The sequence below is a fragment of the Bufo gargarizans genome, chromosome 2 (assembly GCF_014858855.1).
Source record: "Bufo gargarizans isolate SCDJY-AF-19 chromosome 2, ASM1485885v1, whole genome shotgun sequence".
Lineage (NCBI taxonomy): Eukaryota > Metazoa > Chordata > Amphibia > Anura > Bufonidae > Bufo > Bufo gargarizans.
The window spans coordinates 532,894,344-532,912,625 of record NC_058081.1 but is presented as its reverse complement, the minus strand read 5'-3'; the positions used below and the strand labels follow the sequence as shown (position 1 = coordinate 532,912,625).

The window sequence follows — 18,282 nt, the reverse complement described above, 5'->3', positions numbered from 1 at the left end:
ATCACTAAGGGACGGGGAAGTGGGCGTAATGCTGATGGTGCACGCAGAGGCCGTGGCCCTGGACGCAAAGAAACTGTGTCTGCTGCCAGTGCACCAGAAAAAAATAAAACATCCACTGTACCCAGCTCCATCTCCAACTTAGCTGGGCGGCGCAGGACAACACTGTCCAAGTCGGACCATTGCGAACAGTTGGTCGGTTGGATTGCTGAAAATAATGCTTCCAGTCGGTTAAGCACCACCCTCTCTTCCACCAAGTCCAGTCTCTGTAGCCAAGAGTCTGGTCAACCGAATACTCTCTCTGATCATCCTTCCTCCCACCATGGAGAGGCTTGCCAAACGAGTGATCCCACACTCGGATATTCCAAGGAGCTCTATCCAGCACCACTATTACATTTGGCCCTCGCACCCAGCATGCTTGAAGAGGGACCTAAGATATTGTGCCCTGATTCCTAACCTCTTGAGCCTTCACAGTCTCAAGAAGATGACGGTGGTGAACGGCAATCATTCATTCACGAGGTGAATCATGATGAGACACAGTTACCAATCACTGAGGTTGTGGTTAGTTCAAGTCAGGAGAATGGCCAGAGTCAGGAAGTGGAAGATGAGGTCACTGACCCAACATGGGAAGGTGAAAAGCCGAGCGAGGACAGCATTACAGAGGGGGAGGGATCAGCAGCACCACAACAGGCTGGAAGAGGCAGTGGGGTTTCAAAAAAGAGAAGGTGGCCCATACCAAACAGGCCTGCGACAGTTACACCGAGCACCCCATGCGTAAATCTACCTTGCCAAGGGGTAGGTGTTCCGCAGTATGGCGCTTTTTTGAGGAAAGAGTGGCAGTTTGCAACCTGTGCTGTACCAAAATGAGCCAGGGCGTGAACACTAGCAACCTCACCACCACCGGCATGATCCGCCACATGACATCCAAGCACCCCAACAAGTGGGCCGAATGCCTGCGTCCACAATCTAGGTCTGCGGGTCATACCACTGCCTCCTCTTACCCTGTGTTACGCACTGCTGGCCAAATACTCACCAATCCACCCACGGGCCATAGCACTAAATGCCCAATTTTCAAAATTACTGGCCCTTGAAATGTTACCAATTAAGCTTGTGGACACTGAGGCCTTTCGGAGCCTGATGTCGGCGGCCACCCCTCGGTACGCAGTCCCCAACCACTTAACCACGGACACATGGACAAGTGCTGGTAGCCAGGGACGCTACATTTCCCTGACCGCACACTGGGTGAATGTAGTGGAGGCCGGTAGTGAGTCATACCCTGGGATGGCATAGGTGCTACCCATGACCAGGATTGCGGGCCCCACGTCCATCAGAGTCTCCGCCAGCAGCTATAATAATGGCTCCAACCCCCACTTCTCCTCCTCGCGGCCTCCTCCTCCACTTCCACCTCTGGCAGCAGTGAGCCATCAGTCGCTAGCTGGAATCAGTGTAGCATTGCTGTGCGTAAGCATCAACAGGCTGTGCTGAAGTTGATCTGTTTAGGGGACAAACAGCACACCGCCGCAGAGCTGTGGCAGGGTATAAGGGACCAAACCGAGCTGTGGCTCTCGCCACTCAACCTACAAGCAGGCATGGTTGTGTCTGACAGTGGCCGTAACTTGTGTGGCGGCTTTGGAGCTCGGCAACCTGTCACACATCCCATGCCTAGCCCACGTCTTAAACTTAGTGGTTCAGCGGTTTATCAAAACCTCCCCCAATTTTCCAGAGCTACTAGTGAAGGCTTGCCACGTGTATGCCCATTTCCGTCCACAGCTTCAGCCAGTCTGTCAACGCTTACATCAGCGCTTGCGGCTTCCAGCTCACCGACTGTTGTGCGACGTTAACACGCGTTAGAACTCTATGTTCCACATTTTGGCCAGGCTTTGTGCGCAGCAGAGGGCAGTTGTGAAATACCAGCTGCAACATGGTCGTCGCCTTTCGAGTCAACTGCCACTATTCACAAGCGAGGAGTGGGCATTCATGTCAGACCTCTGTGAGGTTTTAAAAACTTTAATTCCCATGGAACTTTAATTCCATCTGTTCAGTGTGGATGGGCAGAAGAGGAGGAGGAGGATAAGGAAATGGAGAGTCATCCTGATGTCGACATCATCGTCTTACCGGTTGGTACTCTGGCACACATGGCTGACTTCATGTTAGGCTGCCTTTCCAGCGACCGTTGCGTTATGCGCATTTTAGATAACACGGATTACTGGATGTTCACCCTTCTTGACCCCCGCTACAAAGAGAACTTCTTATCTCTCATTCATCTGGTGAAGAGGACGAGCAAAATGGTGCAATACTAGAAGATCCTTGTTGGAAAATTGCTCCAATATTTTCCATCTGACAATGCTGGCGGCAGAGTCCGTACTTCCTTAGACAACTGAGGAAGGGAGACAAGGGGAACACACAGCAGTTCCAACAATGGCAGGACAACACTCTACAAGGCATTCTCACCCTGAAGCGCGGCCTAGTGGTACAAGGAGGGAAGTTTTGGAAGATGGTGAAGGAATACATAGCAGACCGCGTCAGCATCCTAAATGATCCCTCAGTGTCTTACAAGTACTGGGTGTCCAAGCTGGACGCTGGACACGTGGCACGAACTTGCGGGTGCTGGCCTGCCCTGCCGCCAGCGTTTTGTCTGAGCTTGTATTTAGTGCTGCTGGTGGCATTATAACAGATAAGTGTATCCACTTGTCCACTAGCAATGCTGACAGGTTGACTCAGAAAAAATCAACAAGGCCTGGATTGGCCCTGACTTCTCAACTCCACCAGAGGAAAGCTGAGCTGATGATGAACATAAAGGCAATTTCAATCTATCATTTATAATGTACTCAATCTACTGTAGTGTATTCCAATGCACCTTTTCCACCACAAAAAAAGAGTATATGGTTGAATCTTGTTTTCTCGTCCTCCTCCTCCTCCTCTTCCAGATTGTTTATGTTGCCTCTACTCTAATTGTTTTAATAGGGTCAGCTCAACTGCAGGCCTTCGCCCCTAATGTTTTAGAGGGTCAGCTCAGCAGCAGGCCCTCGCCCAGAATGTTTTAGAGGGTCAGTTCAGCCGCAGGCCCTCGCCCATAATGTTTTAGATTTAGAGGGTCAGCTCAGCAGCAGGCCATCACATATAATGTTTTAGAGCGTCAGCTCAGCAGCAGGCCCTCACCTATAATGTTTTAGAGGGTCAGTTCAGCAGCAGGCCCTCGCTCATAATGTTTTAGAGGGTCAGCTCAGCAGCAGGCCCTTGCCCCTAATGTTTTAGAGGGTCAGCTCAGCAGCAGGCCCTCGCCCATAATGTTTTAGAGCAGGCATCCTCAAACTGCGGCCCTCCAGCTGTTACAAAACTACAACTCCCAGCATGCCCGAACAGCCTACAGGTATCAGCCTATAGCAGGGCATTGTGGGAGTTGTAGTTTTACAACAGCTGGAGGGCCGCAGTTTGAGGATGCCTGTTTTAGAGGGTCAGCTCAGCAGCAGGCCCACACCTAAAATCTTTTACTTGATCAGCTCACCTGCAGACCCGCAACTCAATGTGAATGAGGTCCTCCTTTATGTGATATACAGGTTGTATCCTAATGCCTCTTGATTGTAATTTTTGGCAGGACTTGCACTTTATATACAAGTAAATATACAAAAAAGAATGTTTTCAATCAATTTTTCCTATAAAATCAATTTTTTACTTTGGTTTTGTGCGTAAAACCTTAATTAGATTGTGGGCCTGGTGATCAGTTTAAGGCCTTTTTAAGCAGCAGCAGCATTGTGAAAAAAATGAGTGGCAATGTGACATGGTGTGGAGATGGCAGCATGAGGAGGCCACATAGTGGCACAATGACTGAGTCTGGATAAAAGACTAAGGCCACAGATTGCTTAGGAAGATCCAGGTGGAAACAATATGTGAAGCTGTATCACCGTCACCTGCAGAAATAATGCAGCCATCAAATTTAAGTTGGGTTTGTTGTTTTCACCTCAGCTCACCAGCAGGCCCGCATCTAAAATCTTTTACAGGGTCAGCTTACATGCAGGCCCGCAACTCCGAAATCGAACTATGATTCCCCGTTATCAGTGATTACCATGGTAGGCGCATAAAAGAACATCGAAAGTTGATAGGGAAGATATCCAAATGGATTATGGACGTCACGGGGACATGCAATCAGGCAGAAGTTATCTAGAGTCAACAAAGCGGCAGCAGGGCCTCTCCTGTATAACGTTTCCTTATCCAAAATACTGCAGTGACATTCCCTGTAATTTTTTATTACTCATTCCAATAGCAGGGCATCTTAAGAGTCCTGTATTGTTATTTATCGTCACTACCTCACCGAGTCGGGAGTGGGTAATTGCCGTGCGCCTCCTGTCTACCTTCGATTTTTCTGCTTTAATACCTTGACCCACCATCTTCACCCAATCAGATTTCAGCCATTGACCTCCCTTGGATGTGGTATCCCTTTCTCAAGCTCCCTCTCCAGCATCAAACCCTGATTCCCCATTACCCATGATCACCATGGAAGGCGCAGAAAAGAACATCGAAAGTTGATAAGGCAGACATCCAAATGGATCGTCGCCATCACGGGGACGTGCAATCGCCCAGAGGTTATCTAGAGTCACCAATGCGAAAGCAGGCCCTAACCCCTAAGGTTTCAGATGGTCATATCAGCAGACCCTTGCTCCAAATGTTTTTGAGGGTCACCAGCAGGCCATCAATTATAATTTTTCAAGAGTGTGTATGATGCCTACCTTTATGTGTAACATAGGGTGTTTTGGAGTTCTGGTTCCTTGTAATTTTTGGCAGCCCTTTCACTTAGTGCATAGGCTTTATCAGTGTAGGAGTCCCACTACCTTAACAATTGTACCACAATGTGAATGAGCCCCTCCTTTATGTGGCATACAGGCTATTTTGGAGTGCCTCTTGCTTGTAATTTTATTGCAGCACTTGCACTTTATATACAATTGAATATACAGGAAAGAATGTTTACTAAAAATTTTTCCTGTAAAATTATTTTTTTTAGGGGGTTTTGTGCGTATTTTTGTCAGTTTGTAAAAGCGGCATACAACTCGAACAACATGGTTCCCAGCAGCGACCTAGAAGTCCAAGATGCATCCAGACATTGTCCCCAGGGTGTTCCCGATCCATTTCGGTGGTGTTTCTGTCACTTTCTGACCTTTTCCAATGGACCAGGCACCCTCCGATCTTCAGAGCATGGGGTGCTTGGTTGTCTCCCATTGACTTCCATTATACTCGGGTGCACAGCCGAACACACGAATATAGCAATGTGTTCGGCCCGAACACCTGATCACCCAAATACTTTGGTGCTCGATCATCACTAATCAAGATATTAGTCCATTCTCCAAATAGACAGTTATCATCTTCAAAATACAGATGATAGTATGACTAATCCAATTTCATTCATAGATCAATGCACATGATCATAAACAAAAAGGAATCAATGTACATAATTGTTAGTAGAAAAAAAAAGTCTGATTTCATTCATAAATCAATGTGCATAATAGTTAATATTAGTAAATAACTTGACCTGGATATAACTGATCAGTATTCATAATTCATATTGTATACACATTATCTTCCTTATTCAGTGTGGATGGTAATATAGTTAGCGGCTTGATCTATTACTACGGCTACACTTTGTGTATTGTATACCGTTCTTTGTTATAAAAGATGAAATGTTACCACATTGTTGATTTCTATGGATTAGGTCTTTTACTTGACAATGGTATTCGTTAGAACGCTCGGGTCTCACTGATTCCTCACTTCTACCCCCCACCATTCAAATAACAGCCGGACAACGGTTCGGATTGAATCAGCCACAGCAGCCATTTTATTAAATAACAAATAAACATCCAACATGAAATAATTTAGCCCTAAGTAAATGGCAAGGAAGGTCCTAGACGCCCTAATAACCACTGCACCCAAATAAACTGGCAACTCCATCTTGTCCCCAGCCGATGAACGCCAGCCCTGAGGCACCAACTGATGGACACCTAATTACTCCACTCCAATTCAACCATGAGAGTCCAGTCCCACCTGTGGGACCCTCCCATTCTCAACTACCACCATATTCACCAACTTCGAGGACCTCCCACCGCCAACAATGCGCAACTTGACCCACTTAAGAGTGCGCTTCCCTCCACATGCTCAAAGCTGTCTCGATCTCTCCCTGAATCCCTAGGGACCACAAATCTATAACTACAGCGTTGAGGTGCACACCATATGCCCGCCTCCAAATCCGAATGCCACACCGCCACCACCCCATTCCTTGCCATAAATCTACCCACTGCCCTATTCACATAGTTACATAGTTAATACGGTTGAAAAAAGACAAACGTCCATCAAGTTCAACCAAGGTATAGGTAGGGACGCGAATTCGTCTAAACCCTTTTTGAAACTGTCCACTGTTCCTGCTGTGACCACGTCCTGAGGAAGTCTATTTCACAGATTGACAGTTCTTAAAGTAAAGAAGCTTTGATGCTTCTGGAGACTGAACTTTTTCTTCTTTAGACGGAGGCAGTGCCCCTTGTCTTTTGAGCACATTTTACATGGAACAGCTTTTCACAGTATTTTTTGTATGCCCCATTTATATACTTGTACAGGTTAATCATGTCCCCCCTTAGACGTCTCTTCTCAAGACTAAATAAATTCAATTCTTTTAATCTTTCTTCATAACTAAGACCCTCCATGCCCCTTATCATTTTAGTTTCTCTTCTCTGTACTTTTTCTAGCTGCAGTGCATCCTGTCTATGTACTGGTGCGCAGAACTGGACTGCGTATTCCAGATGAGGCCGCACCAGCGCTTTGTGGTAGTATTACATCCCTGCCCCGCGAGTCCATGCCTATTTTAATGCATGACAATATACTGGTGGCCTTAGAAGAAGCTAAATGACATTGCCTACTATAATTTAATCTACCATCCACAAGGACACCCAAATCCTTCTCTATACGTGACTCTCCCAGTGCTACATCACCTAGGACATATGAAGCACAGAGATTATTACTACCAAGATGCCTAACTTTACATTTGTCCATATTGAACCTCATTTGCCAAGTTGATGCCCAATCACTCAGAGTGTTCAAATCAGCTTGTAGTTTGTAGACCTCTTCCATAGACTATACAGTTCTACACAGTTTAGTGTTATCTGCAAAAATAGATATGGTGCTATTAATCCCGTCCTCAATATCATTAATAAATAAATTAAATAATAAAGGGCCCAGCACTGAACCTTGGGGTACACCATTTATAACCTGGGACCATTCTGAATAGGAATCATTGACCACAACTCTCTGGACACGGTCCTTCAGCCAGTTTTCAATCCAATTACAAACTATACTTTCCAAGCCAATAGACCTTACTTTACTTATTAAGCGTCTTTGAGGGACAGTATCAAAAGCCTTTGCAAAATCCAGAAACACTACATCCACAGCCGCCCCTCTGTCCAGGCTAATACTCACCTCCTCATAAAAACAAATCAGGTTAGTCTGACAACTTCTGTCCTTGGTAAACCCATGCTGGTCATCACTTATAATATTATTTATAGTCACGTACTCCTGTATATAGTCCCTTAAGATTCCTTCAAACATTTTTCCCACAACAGAAGTTAAACTAACTGGTCTATAATTACCTGTGGAGGACCTTGATCATTTTTTGAATATGGGCACCACGTTTGCCTTGCGCCAATCACTTGGCACTGTACCAGTCACTAGAGAATCCTTAAAAATTTTAAACAGGGGAACAGCAATGACTGAACAAAGCTCTTTAAGCACTCTTGGGTGTAATCAATCTGGACCCGGAGTTTTGTTCACATTTACCCTATTTAACTTCTCTTGGACCATATCTACAGTTAGCCAATTGAGTACAGGTCCTTCTCAAAAAATTAGCATATTGTGATAAAGTTCATTATTTTCTGTAATGTACTGATAAACATTAGACTTTCATATATTTTAGATTCATTACACACCAACTGAAGTAGTTCAAGCCTTTTATTGTTTTAATATTGATGATTTTGGCATACAGCTTATAAAAACCCAAAATTCCTATCTCTAAAAATTAGCATATCATGAAAAGGTTCTCTAAACGAGTTATTAACCTAATCATCTGAATCAACTAATTAACTCTAAACACCTGCAAAAGATTCCTGAGGCTTTTAAAAACTCCCAGCCTGGTTCATTACTCAAAACCGCAATCATCGGTAAGACTGCCGACCTGACTGCTGTCCAGAAGGCCATCATTGACACCCTCAAGCAAGAGGGTAAGACACAGAAAGAAATTTCTGAACGAATAGGCTGTTCCCAGAGTGCTGTATCAAGGCACCTCAGTGGGAAGTCTGTGGGAAGGAAAAAGTGTGGCAGAAAACGCTGCACAACGAGAAGAGGTGACCGGACCCTGAGGAAGATTGTGGAGAAGGACCGATTCCAGACCTTGGGGGACCTGCGGAAGCAGTGGACTGAGTCTGGAGTAGAAACATCCAGAGCCACCGTGTACAGGCGTGTGCAGGAAATGGGCTACAGGTGCCGCATTCCCCAGGTCAAGCCACTTTTGAACCAGAAACAGCGGCAGAAGCGCCTGACCTGGGCTACAGAGAAGCAGCACTGGACTGTTGCTCAGTGGTCCAAAGTACTTTTTTTGGATGAAAACAAATTTTGCATGTCATTCGGAAATCAAGGTGCCAGAGTCTGGAGGAAGACTGGAGAGAGGGAAATGCCAAAATGCCTGAAGTGATGGTCTGGGGTGCCATGTCAGCTGCTGGTGTTGGTCCACTGTGTTTTATCAAGGGCAGGTTCAATGCAGCTAGCTATCAGGAGATTTTGGAGCACTTCATGCTTCCATCTGCTGAAAAGCTTTATAGAGATGAAGATTTCATTTTTCAGCACGACCTGGCACCTGCTCACAGTGCCAAAACCACTGGTAAATGGTTTACTGACCATGGTATTACTGTGCTCAATTGGCCTGCCAACTGTCCTGACCTGAACCCCATAGAGAATCTGTGGGATATTGGGAAGAGAAAGTTGAGAGACGCAAGACCCAACACTCTGGATGAGCTTAAGGCCGCTATCGAAGCATCCTGGGCCTCCATAACACCTCAGCAGTGCCACAGGCTGATTGCTTCCATGCCACGCCGCATTGAAGCAGTCATTTCTGCAAAAAGATTCCCGACCAAGTATTGAGTGCATAACTGAACATAATTATTTGAAGGTTGACTTTTTTTTGTATTAAAAACACTTTTCTTTTATTGGTCGGATGAAATATGCTAATTTTTTGAGATAGGAAATTTGGGTTTTCATGAGCTGTATGCCAAAATCATCAATATTAAAACAATAAAAGGCTTGAACTACTTCAGTTGGTGTGTAATGAATCTAAAATATATGAAAGTCTAATGTTTATCAGTACATTACAGAAAATAATGAACTTTATCACAATATGCTACATTTTTGAGAAGGACCTGTATATCACTGGATGTACTAACAACCCCGGTGCCACAGATATCAGCTCCTTTCTCTTCTTTTTTATATACAGAGCTAAAAAACCTATTTAGGAACTCTGCATTTTCCTTATCTTCAGTGACTACCCCCCCTTTACCATTATTTAGGGGACCTACCTGCTCAGACCTATGTTTTTTTTAGCATTTATATATTTAAAAAAACTTTTTTTTTGCTTTCTTTTGCTACCTGCTGTTCGTTTTTTTATCTTTGATAATTTTATCTCCTTTTTGCTGATTTTATTTCTTCAAACGCTACAGCTGACCCTTCAGATTTGTATTTTTTAAATGCCCTCTTTTTGTCTTTTATTGCTCTTTTTACAGTAGCTGTAAGCCATGGGGAATAATTTTTTGAGTGCAATTACTCAATGTGGATTTGTAGCTCTCCCATTTATCCTCTGTATTATTATGTGACAGCAGCTGCTCCCAGTCTATGCCCTGAAATGCTGCCCTCAACCCAGGGAAATTAGGCTTTTTTAAATGCAGTGTCTTTGCTCTGCCTGACAGAGTTTGTTCTTATAGTTTAGGGGGAATATAATTATATTGTGGTCACTATTATCTAGTGTTTCTCAAACAGTAACATTACCAACAAGCTCTGCATCATTAGAAATTACCAGATCCAACACAGCATCGCCCCTAGTGGGAGCTTCTACAAACTGGTCCATAAAGTGGTCCTGCAGCAACTTGAAGAATTTTCTCCCCTTTGCAGTTGAGGCAGAACCATGACCCCAGTCAATATCTAGGAAGTTAAAATCTCCCATTATGACTACTGTACCAGCATGTGCCACCCGCTGTATTTTGTAATACAGTTGCATTTCTATCTCTTCTGTGATGTTAGGGGGTCTATAGATTACAGCAAGTATTATTTTTTCAGTGTTTATATCCCTTTGAACTTCCACCCATAAGGTTTCCACATCCTCACGCACAATTGCCTCTTTCACACTTGTCTTCAGATCACTACTCACATACAGGCACATGCCACCACTTTTTCTATTGACCCGGTCTTTCCTTAATAGTGTAAAACCCTCAATATTAACAGCCCAGTCATGCGAAGAGTCCAACCATGTCTCAGCCACACCAATGACATCTATCTGTTCTTCTAGTACCATAGCCTCCAGCTCCCCCATTTTGCTATCTAGACTTCTGGCATTTGTGAAAATACATTTTAAATTACTATTACCTGTAAAGTGATTATCCGGGATTTTTTGGTTACCTTGGTTAATTTTTGTATTAAACAGGTTCTTGTTTCCAGCAGTTTTATTTTTTATAAATGTATAGTTATGCCCAGTCTTCTCCCTATTTTCCTTGCTAACCCCAGCACCCACTAAATCCCCACTGTCCCCTTCTAAAACCCACTCTCTATCTACACTATCTACCCCCTTATTAGTATGACACCCCCCCCACTAGATCCTAGTTTAAAAGCTCCTCCAGCCGTCTAACCATTTTTACCCCAGGGCAGTTGTACCCTCCCCATTGAGGTGCAGCCCATCCCTACTGTTGAGCCTGTAACCGACCGCAAAGTCGGCCCAGTTCTCCATGAACCCAAACCCTTCCTTCCTGCACCAGCTTCTGAGCTACTTATTTAACTCCCTAAGCGCCCGTTGTCTCTCTCGTGACGCTTGTGGCACTGGTAGTATTTCTGAAAACACTACCTTGGAGGTCCTGGACTTGAGCTTCTCACCTAGCTCCCTAAAATCATTTTTAAGGACCTTCCATCTCCCACTGACTTTGTCATTGGTGCCAATGTGTACCATGACCGCCAGGTCTTCCCCAGCCCCACCCAGCAATCTGTCAATCCGATCTGCAATATACCGAACCCGCACCCGGCAGACAACACACTGTTCGGCATTCACTGTCTCGGAGACAGATGACCCTATCTGTCTGCCTAATAATAGAGTTCCCTACCACCAGCATCTGTCTGACCTTTGCTGCACTCCTTTTCCCATCCTTCCTGCAGTGGTCATCCTCCTGGTTGCTAGGAGAAACGCCCTGCTGCAGTGTGCCAGCCCTGGGCTTTCATCCCTAATATCAGCCAAACAGGCATATTTATTAGGGGGCGTGCCAGCTCAGGACTAGCCTCCCTGGCACTTTTCCCTCTACCCCTTCTTTGTACATTAACCCAACTGCTGATCTGATAGTCCTGATCTTGCCCTCCCCAAACCTCCTCCATTTCAAAGACCCCAGCCAGTGCCTGCACAGTGAGGTCTAAGCCTCTCTCTAGTTTTGCAATGCCCCTAAGTATTTTCAGCTGCTTATTTAGATCCAAGATCTGGGCTTCCAAATATGCAACATGATTGCATTTAGTGCAAATATATTCACCCTCGAACGGCTCTTCAAGGCATGCATACATTGCACAGAACATACACTTATTTTAAAACATAACTTTTATTTTGTCGATATTTAGAATATTGTGACACTTATACTAAAACAATGCTGATGTTGCACTGCTTTCTTAGAGGGGTGTCAGGCGAGACAGATAGATCTTATGATGTCATACGCTCCAATTCACAAAATAGAATAAATCATCACTCAAAATAGAATTTAAGCAAATATCTTTATTTATTTAGTTGGGTAATTAAAGGCCGCAATGCTTATTACTTAACCAATTAATTATAATCTGGTTAATCCAATTTATTCTCAAATATAAATAAGTAAATATTTAAACCAATAAACCATATAACACTCAGTCCACTCAGAGAGTGACTTAACCCCCGTCAATAAGCAAAGCGACAAAATAAATAGGGAAGGGAGGGAGGGAACTTGAAAAATACTTACGTGAATGAGCCAAAATCGTTATTTTCTGTTCTTTTATAGGTTCTCAAACTGGCAGTTAAAGTGATCTCCAATCAAATTTGAAGATATCAGCGCAAGCACCCACAGCATCTGGGTTAACCCATTCTTCACATAGGTAAGTAAATAATATAATCAACATATTAACTGTAATGTTAGGTGCCATGTCATCATGGCTCACCACACTGAAATTATCAGTATGGTTCGCTCCATGATGTCATACGCTCCAATTCACAAAATAGAATAAATCATCACTCAAAATAGAATTTAAGCAAATATCTTTATTTATTTAGTTGGGTAATTAAAGGCCGCAATGCTTATTACTTAACCAATTAATTATAATCTGGTTAATCCAATTTATTCTCAAATATAAATAAGTAAATATTTAAACCAATAAACCATATAACACTCAGTCCACTCAGAGAGTGACTTAACCCCACAACGCCACATAAAAACAAGTGGCCCAATAAACATTGCAAGCCTTTAATAAAAACCATTATCAATTATGTTCTGCAAATCTGAAATGAATATATCACATCCAATATCAGAAAGCTGATCATCCTTTTCTTGGTAAAGTCCTCTAACGAATCCTTCTAATTCAACATGTCTGTAATTGCCATGACCAATTTCCTTCAAATAAATCTCCATTTTTTTATTAATTCTTTTCCTAATTGTTTCCAGAAAGGATAACTCAGAATTGAACCAAGAAAATTTTGGGATGATGTCAGAAAATACGAGTACAACACCATCAAGTAAGTAGCATATTTTACATAACAATTCTTTTAATTCATAAATTAACAAATGCGTTTTGATTTTTCCCAAATCAAACGAGCCAATATGTAAAATAAACAGGTCAGGTTTCGACATTTTTGAATATATAAGGCTGACATTCTTGAAGATATCAGAAATTTTAAGGTCAGCAAAGGAAAACCAGTTTATGGAAAATTCTGCTGAATAACCTAAATTAACAGTAGAATGTCTAAAAGCAGATCTTCTCTCAGCCAATTGAATCAGTTCATCCCCAAAAATCCATACAACTTTTGAAGGTCCTAAAATCAATAAACAACAAGGTTAGGCCGAATATAACATTTATAGCAATTGGACCTCCATCTACCAATACGTTTAATAACAGAACTATCTAAACCCAAATTGCTCTGCAAAGGTTGCAGCACCTATACGAAATGAATGTGCTGAAAGTTTATAATTTACGTAACCTAAATCATTGAGACATTTATGAAATACAAAATTGAATTGAAATTTAGACAAATGGGAACCATCAGTGTGGTTAAATAAAGCATTGGAGTCAGGTTTCCTTACCTGAAACCATCTAGTAATATTATCAACTGGACAAATAGATTTAATCGGATAACTCCTCAAACACAACCAAACTCCTTTACTAAATTGGTCAGTCTTGGATTTTTTGATATAAATCTTTAGAATATCACTATTCAAAATTATGTCTGTCATCAATAATGGGGGATTTGAGATTTTATTGTCTGCAGCAATCTCGCTTAATCTTAGAGCAGCAAAGAAAGCTATAGAAAATGCTGCAGAAAATAAATTGGTTTCATATTCCGAAGAACAAACTAATACTAAATTACATATGACCTTTTGTAACAATTCAATAGATAAAGGGCTGGTCTTAACATTGGGGACTGACTTTCTTTTGATACCTTTAATCATTTGTTTAATGATAAAATTATTCAGAATAGAGCTTTCGCCTTTTAATTTAAAGAAAAAAGAAATGCCCGATAATTTTTTAGAAATAGAATCGGCTTGTAAACCGTTGTTGTAAAGATATATAATAAATTTGATAAAATTCCCTAAATTAAAATCAATGTAAGAAATTTTTTGAGATATGCAGAAAAGCTTCCAATCCAACCATGCGGCAGAATATGCTGCCCATGTATTCTTGGCTAATGAACCAAAAATAAGTTCATTAGTTAATCCTCTGATATCTCCCAAAGATGAGTTGGACAAGGAATTCCCATTCGGGAAGCTCGAGGTGTCATTAAGAAGAATTCCTTGAAGCGCTGTCGGGACAAATAATCAGCAATATAATTAGTTTTCCCAGAAATAAATCTAGCTTTTATCCAAATGTTAAATTTTAGACATTGAAAAACTATCTTACGCAATAATGAAGAAACTAACGGAGACTTTGAAGTTAAACAGTTTATGGAAAAAACTACTCCCATATTGTCCGACCTTAGCAGAATTCTCTTATTCTGAAACACTGAGGACCAAATTGTTAGAGAAACTAGAACTGGAAATAATTCTAGAAAAACCAAATTTTTTGAGTACTTGTTATTAGTAATCCAATTTAAAGGCCAACGTTCGGCAGACCAAAAGTTGTCAAAATAAGCACCATATCCAATAGCACCAGACGCATCTGTATAAAGAGACAAGGTGTCTGAGCCAACAAACTCTTCCTGCCAAATGGTGTGACCGTTAAATTCACATAAAAATTGCAACCAAACTGAAATGTCATCCTTTAGTTGTTTGGTGATGCGAATATGGGATCGAGGTGAGGACTTACCTGATGTGGCAGCATACAATCTTTTAGAAAAGACCCTTCCCATGGGAATCACACGAGAAATAAAATTAAGAGAACCTAAAAGAGACTGAAGTTGTTTAAGCGTAATTTTTTCTTTTCCGGATATGAGAGTTAATTGTTGAACAGTATTCTGGATTTTTTCCATTGGTATGCTAAATTCCATTGTTACTGTATTTATATCTATGCCCAAAAACTTGAGATTCGTAGTAGGATAGACAGTTTTATCTACAGCTAATGGAATGCAGAAATATTTAGCTATACCAATGAATCTATTCAGAAGATTCATACAATCATCCGAATCTTCACGACCTATAAATAAAAAGTCATCGAGATAATGTAGTAAAAATCCACTACCTGAGTGAATATCCATAACCCAGTGTAGAAAAGTTGAAAACGCCTCAAAATAAAAGCAAGATAGGGTGAATCCCATGGGAAGGGCCATATCATAAAAGAATTTATCGAGAAAATAAAAACCCAAAGAATTATAACCGATGGGGTTTATAGGTAGTAGTCTGAAAGCAGATTTAATGTCAGCTTTGGCAAGAAGAGAATTGCGGCCTGCTTTTTGTAAAAAAGACAAAGCTTGATCAAATGAGGAGTATTTTACACTGGCTTTATTTTTTTCCATCTCATCGTTTAAGGAACTGAATTTAGGATAAGATAAATTGTGAATAAGACGAAAAGAATTTGGTTCTTTTTTAGGAACTAAAGCTAAAGGAGATATACGAAAATTCAAGAAGGGGGGAGAATCAAAGGGACCAGCAATCCTACCTGCCAAAAATTTCAGATTCAATTTTTTCTTTAACAATGTCAATATTTTGTTTTACAGATAACGCATTTTCAACTAGAATGCAACCTGGACCCACAAATTCAGGTATGAAAAACCCATTGGTAAAACTGTCAATTAATAAATTAGCCATCTGAATGTTTGGGTAATGACCTAGCCACTGAATTATTCTTGGCAAATTCAGCGGAGTCACCTTGTTTAAACGATTGAATTTCCTTGTTAGAAATTGGGAAGTGAATACCTTGTTTTTTAAAACATTTTGAGGCTGAATGAGAACCGGCACAGAAAGAACACTCGTGTCGGTATTTGCAATTATGTTGCCATCTGCAATGCGACTCGTTAAATGCGAAACAGATACCTTTTTTGACGTTAATGAAATTGGGTTGACGAAAAAGATTGTTTTTGTTAGGGAGCATTAAATTCAACCAAAGCCCGACATCTTTACTACCCCAATTTAGATTCGGATATACTGCAAGTTTCTGACGAAAGGATTCGTCATACAGACACCAACTCATTCCGCCAAAATTTCTATATGCCTCCAAAATAGTATCTACATGGTAAAATAAACCAGTACAAAGACTAGGAAATTTTTCACCCAAAACTGCTGCGTATATATTAAATGCTTGCAGCCAGTTAAAAAAGGATTTCTGGTGTAATTTTCTCTTTTCTTCAGAATCTGATTTTTTGTCTTTCAATAATTCACTTTTTAAATTCTCACTAGATGAAGGAAGAAGAGAAAAAATTTCAACATATTCTTTTCTCCAAATTTTTTCTTTCACGCTCAAGGGTAAATGAAACCCTAATGGAGAAATTTGACACGCCAGAACTTCTTTAACAGATGTCTCTTTTATACCTGAGTTAAATTCAAGCTCAGGAATTACTGCCATTTCAGGGTTAATATTGGACATTTTAGGTACATTAGTGAACGGTTGAATGGTTGAATTAGCAGCAGTCAGACTATTAAGGGTATTAACTTGACTGACATCTGCTAATCCAGACCAAACATTTTTTGGTGATTCATCCTTTTTAGATAGGTAAAGTAAAAATTCATCAAACAACTGAATCTTCAATTTAGAAGAATCAATGTCAAGTGAATTAATCTCTTGATTAATAGTGCCCTGCGGTTTGCAGTCACTTAAAAAGTTATAATTCAGCTCACCAGAAGCAGATGATGTAGGAGGATGATCAACTGTTGAAGCAGGTGATGGCTCCTGAGTGACAGTTGAATGCTGTTGAAAATGACGCCGTTGAATTTTCCTGCTGGCTCGGCTTGAAGATAAGTTGGTTTTCTTGGTCTTAGAAGGAGGCGCATATTGTGAAGGGGAATATGCCCTCTTGTCTCTCCGCTGACGTTTTTTAATCGGCGAGCGGGTCTCAGGTTTTTCGCGCATGCGCACAAAATTATCGCAGGGAGGATCGATCAGTTCGGCGCTCGCGCCAGGTACTGCGCAGCAGACGGGATTAGAAGATAAAAGAAGCTCTTCTTGCTGGTCCGGTCCTTGCTGTAAGCACTTCCTCAGCCATTCTTCTCCCCCTTGGCTTTCTGCTCTGAAAATAAGTTGTTTCAACAGATCTTCCATGACACAGATGAACGCAGGTCTGTCTCTTGAAAAATACTTACGTGAATGAGCCAAAATCGTTATTTTCTGTTCTTTTATAGGTTCTCAAACTGGCAGTTAAAGTGATCTCCAATCAAATTTGAAGATATCAGCGCAAGCACCCACAGCATCTGGGTTAACCCATTCTTCACATAGGTAAGTAAATAATATAATCAACATATTAACTGTAATGTTAGGTGCCATGTCATCATGGCTCACCACACTGAAATTATCAGTATGGTTCGCTCCATTATATTTGTTCATGCGGCAAATTGTTGAAAGGGTCGCTTTCATAACAATATTTAGGCGGGTTGCTCGGCCTAGGTTCTATCCCTACATAAACTAGTCGTGGTTAGTTGGGAGAACCCTAACAGGCTGTATTCCGGGCACCCGCCCTTAAAAGGGCGACCCACAGCCGCTGGAACCTCAGATCTATTACTGCTGAAACCTTGACAATAATCCTTCCTCTAAACTGTCCGACGCGTTTCACCACTAGGTGCAGTGATTCTTCAGGGACAACAAAAGAAAAACGCCGGGGCGCCTGGTGCAGTGGCAGCGCTCCCGCACGTGTATAAAGGCAGTGGCAACTGATAAGTCCAAAAGTGTCTCTTCTTATAGCGTCTCAGCCCCGCCCATCTATTTAATTAACCTATGGGTCCTTTGCTGAGCGATTTGTTTTGAACCGCCCCCACTAGTATGTCATAGCATCCAGGGCATGGGCGCATACTGATTGGGCTGTTACCTGCTTTCTTATCCAGTCAGCGACGCTCTGCCCAAAACCGGAAGTGACGTTGGTGGGTGGCGGCTAAGTTGCTATGGGGATCTAACACTGCGTCCCCGGCAGGTCCTGGCAGCTTACATGTAAATGAACTCGGTTCATGCGTCTATAGAAACTAGTGTAAACATGGGCAATCGATTACTATGATTATGTGTAGTCTGTAAGGCATAGATGCAACGCTCAGTAGCAGATCGCACCTGTGCACAGATAGATCGCAGGTTTTTGGAAAAGTTTTGACCCTGCAGGATTTAAGGTCCTTGCAGGTCACAAATATATCTCTTTAAGGATTCTCAACGACAACA

The 18,282-nt window shown here is 41.9% G+C and overlaps 1 protein-coding gene and 1 long non-coding RNA gene across 3 annotated transcripts; one reads left to right on the top strand and one right to left on the bottom strand.

Moving 5' to 3' along the window:
- The first annotated feature begins 12,322 nt into the window (after window positions 1-12,322).
- LOC122926618 lies at window positions 12,323-17,336 on the top strand. Its single transcript, XR_006387692.1, has 4 exons — window positions 12,323-12,381; window positions 12,945-13,015; window positions 15,647-15,691; window positions 17,265-17,336. It is a non-coding gene; the product is annotated as an uncharacterized LOC122926618 (long non-coding RNA).
- LOC122926617 lies at window positions 12,578-17,343 on the bottom strand. 2 transcript variants are annotated; one of them, XM_044278047.1, is made up of 2 exons: window positions 16,764-17,343; window positions 12,578-13,312 (listed from the first exon to the last, which is right to left on the bottom strand). In XM_044278047.1, exons 1-2 carry the CDS (start codon window positions 17,182-17,184, stop codon window positions 12,747-12,749), a joined length of 987 nt encoding a protein of 328 aa, XP_044133982.1. In that variant the 5' UTR covers window positions 17,185-17,343; the 3' UTR covers window positions 12,578-12,746. The 2 variants fall into 2 exon arrangements, with proteins under 2 accessions (XP_044133982.1, XP_044133983.1); XM_044278048.1 differs by lacking the exon at window positions 16,764-17,343 and adding an exon at window positions 14,800-14,870.
- Between the last annotated feature and the right edge of the window lie 939 nt (window positions 17,344-18,282).

Coding starts and splice junctions, on each gene's coding strand:
- LOC122926617 (XM_044278047.1), bottom strand. CDS start 17,184: ATGGAAGATCTGTTGAAACAACTTATTTTCAGAGCAGAAAGCCAAGGG. Junction 13,313..16,763: donor TCCTACATCATCTGCTTCTG/GTGAGCTGAATT, acceptor TATTGATTTTAG/GACCTTCAAAAGTTGTATGG.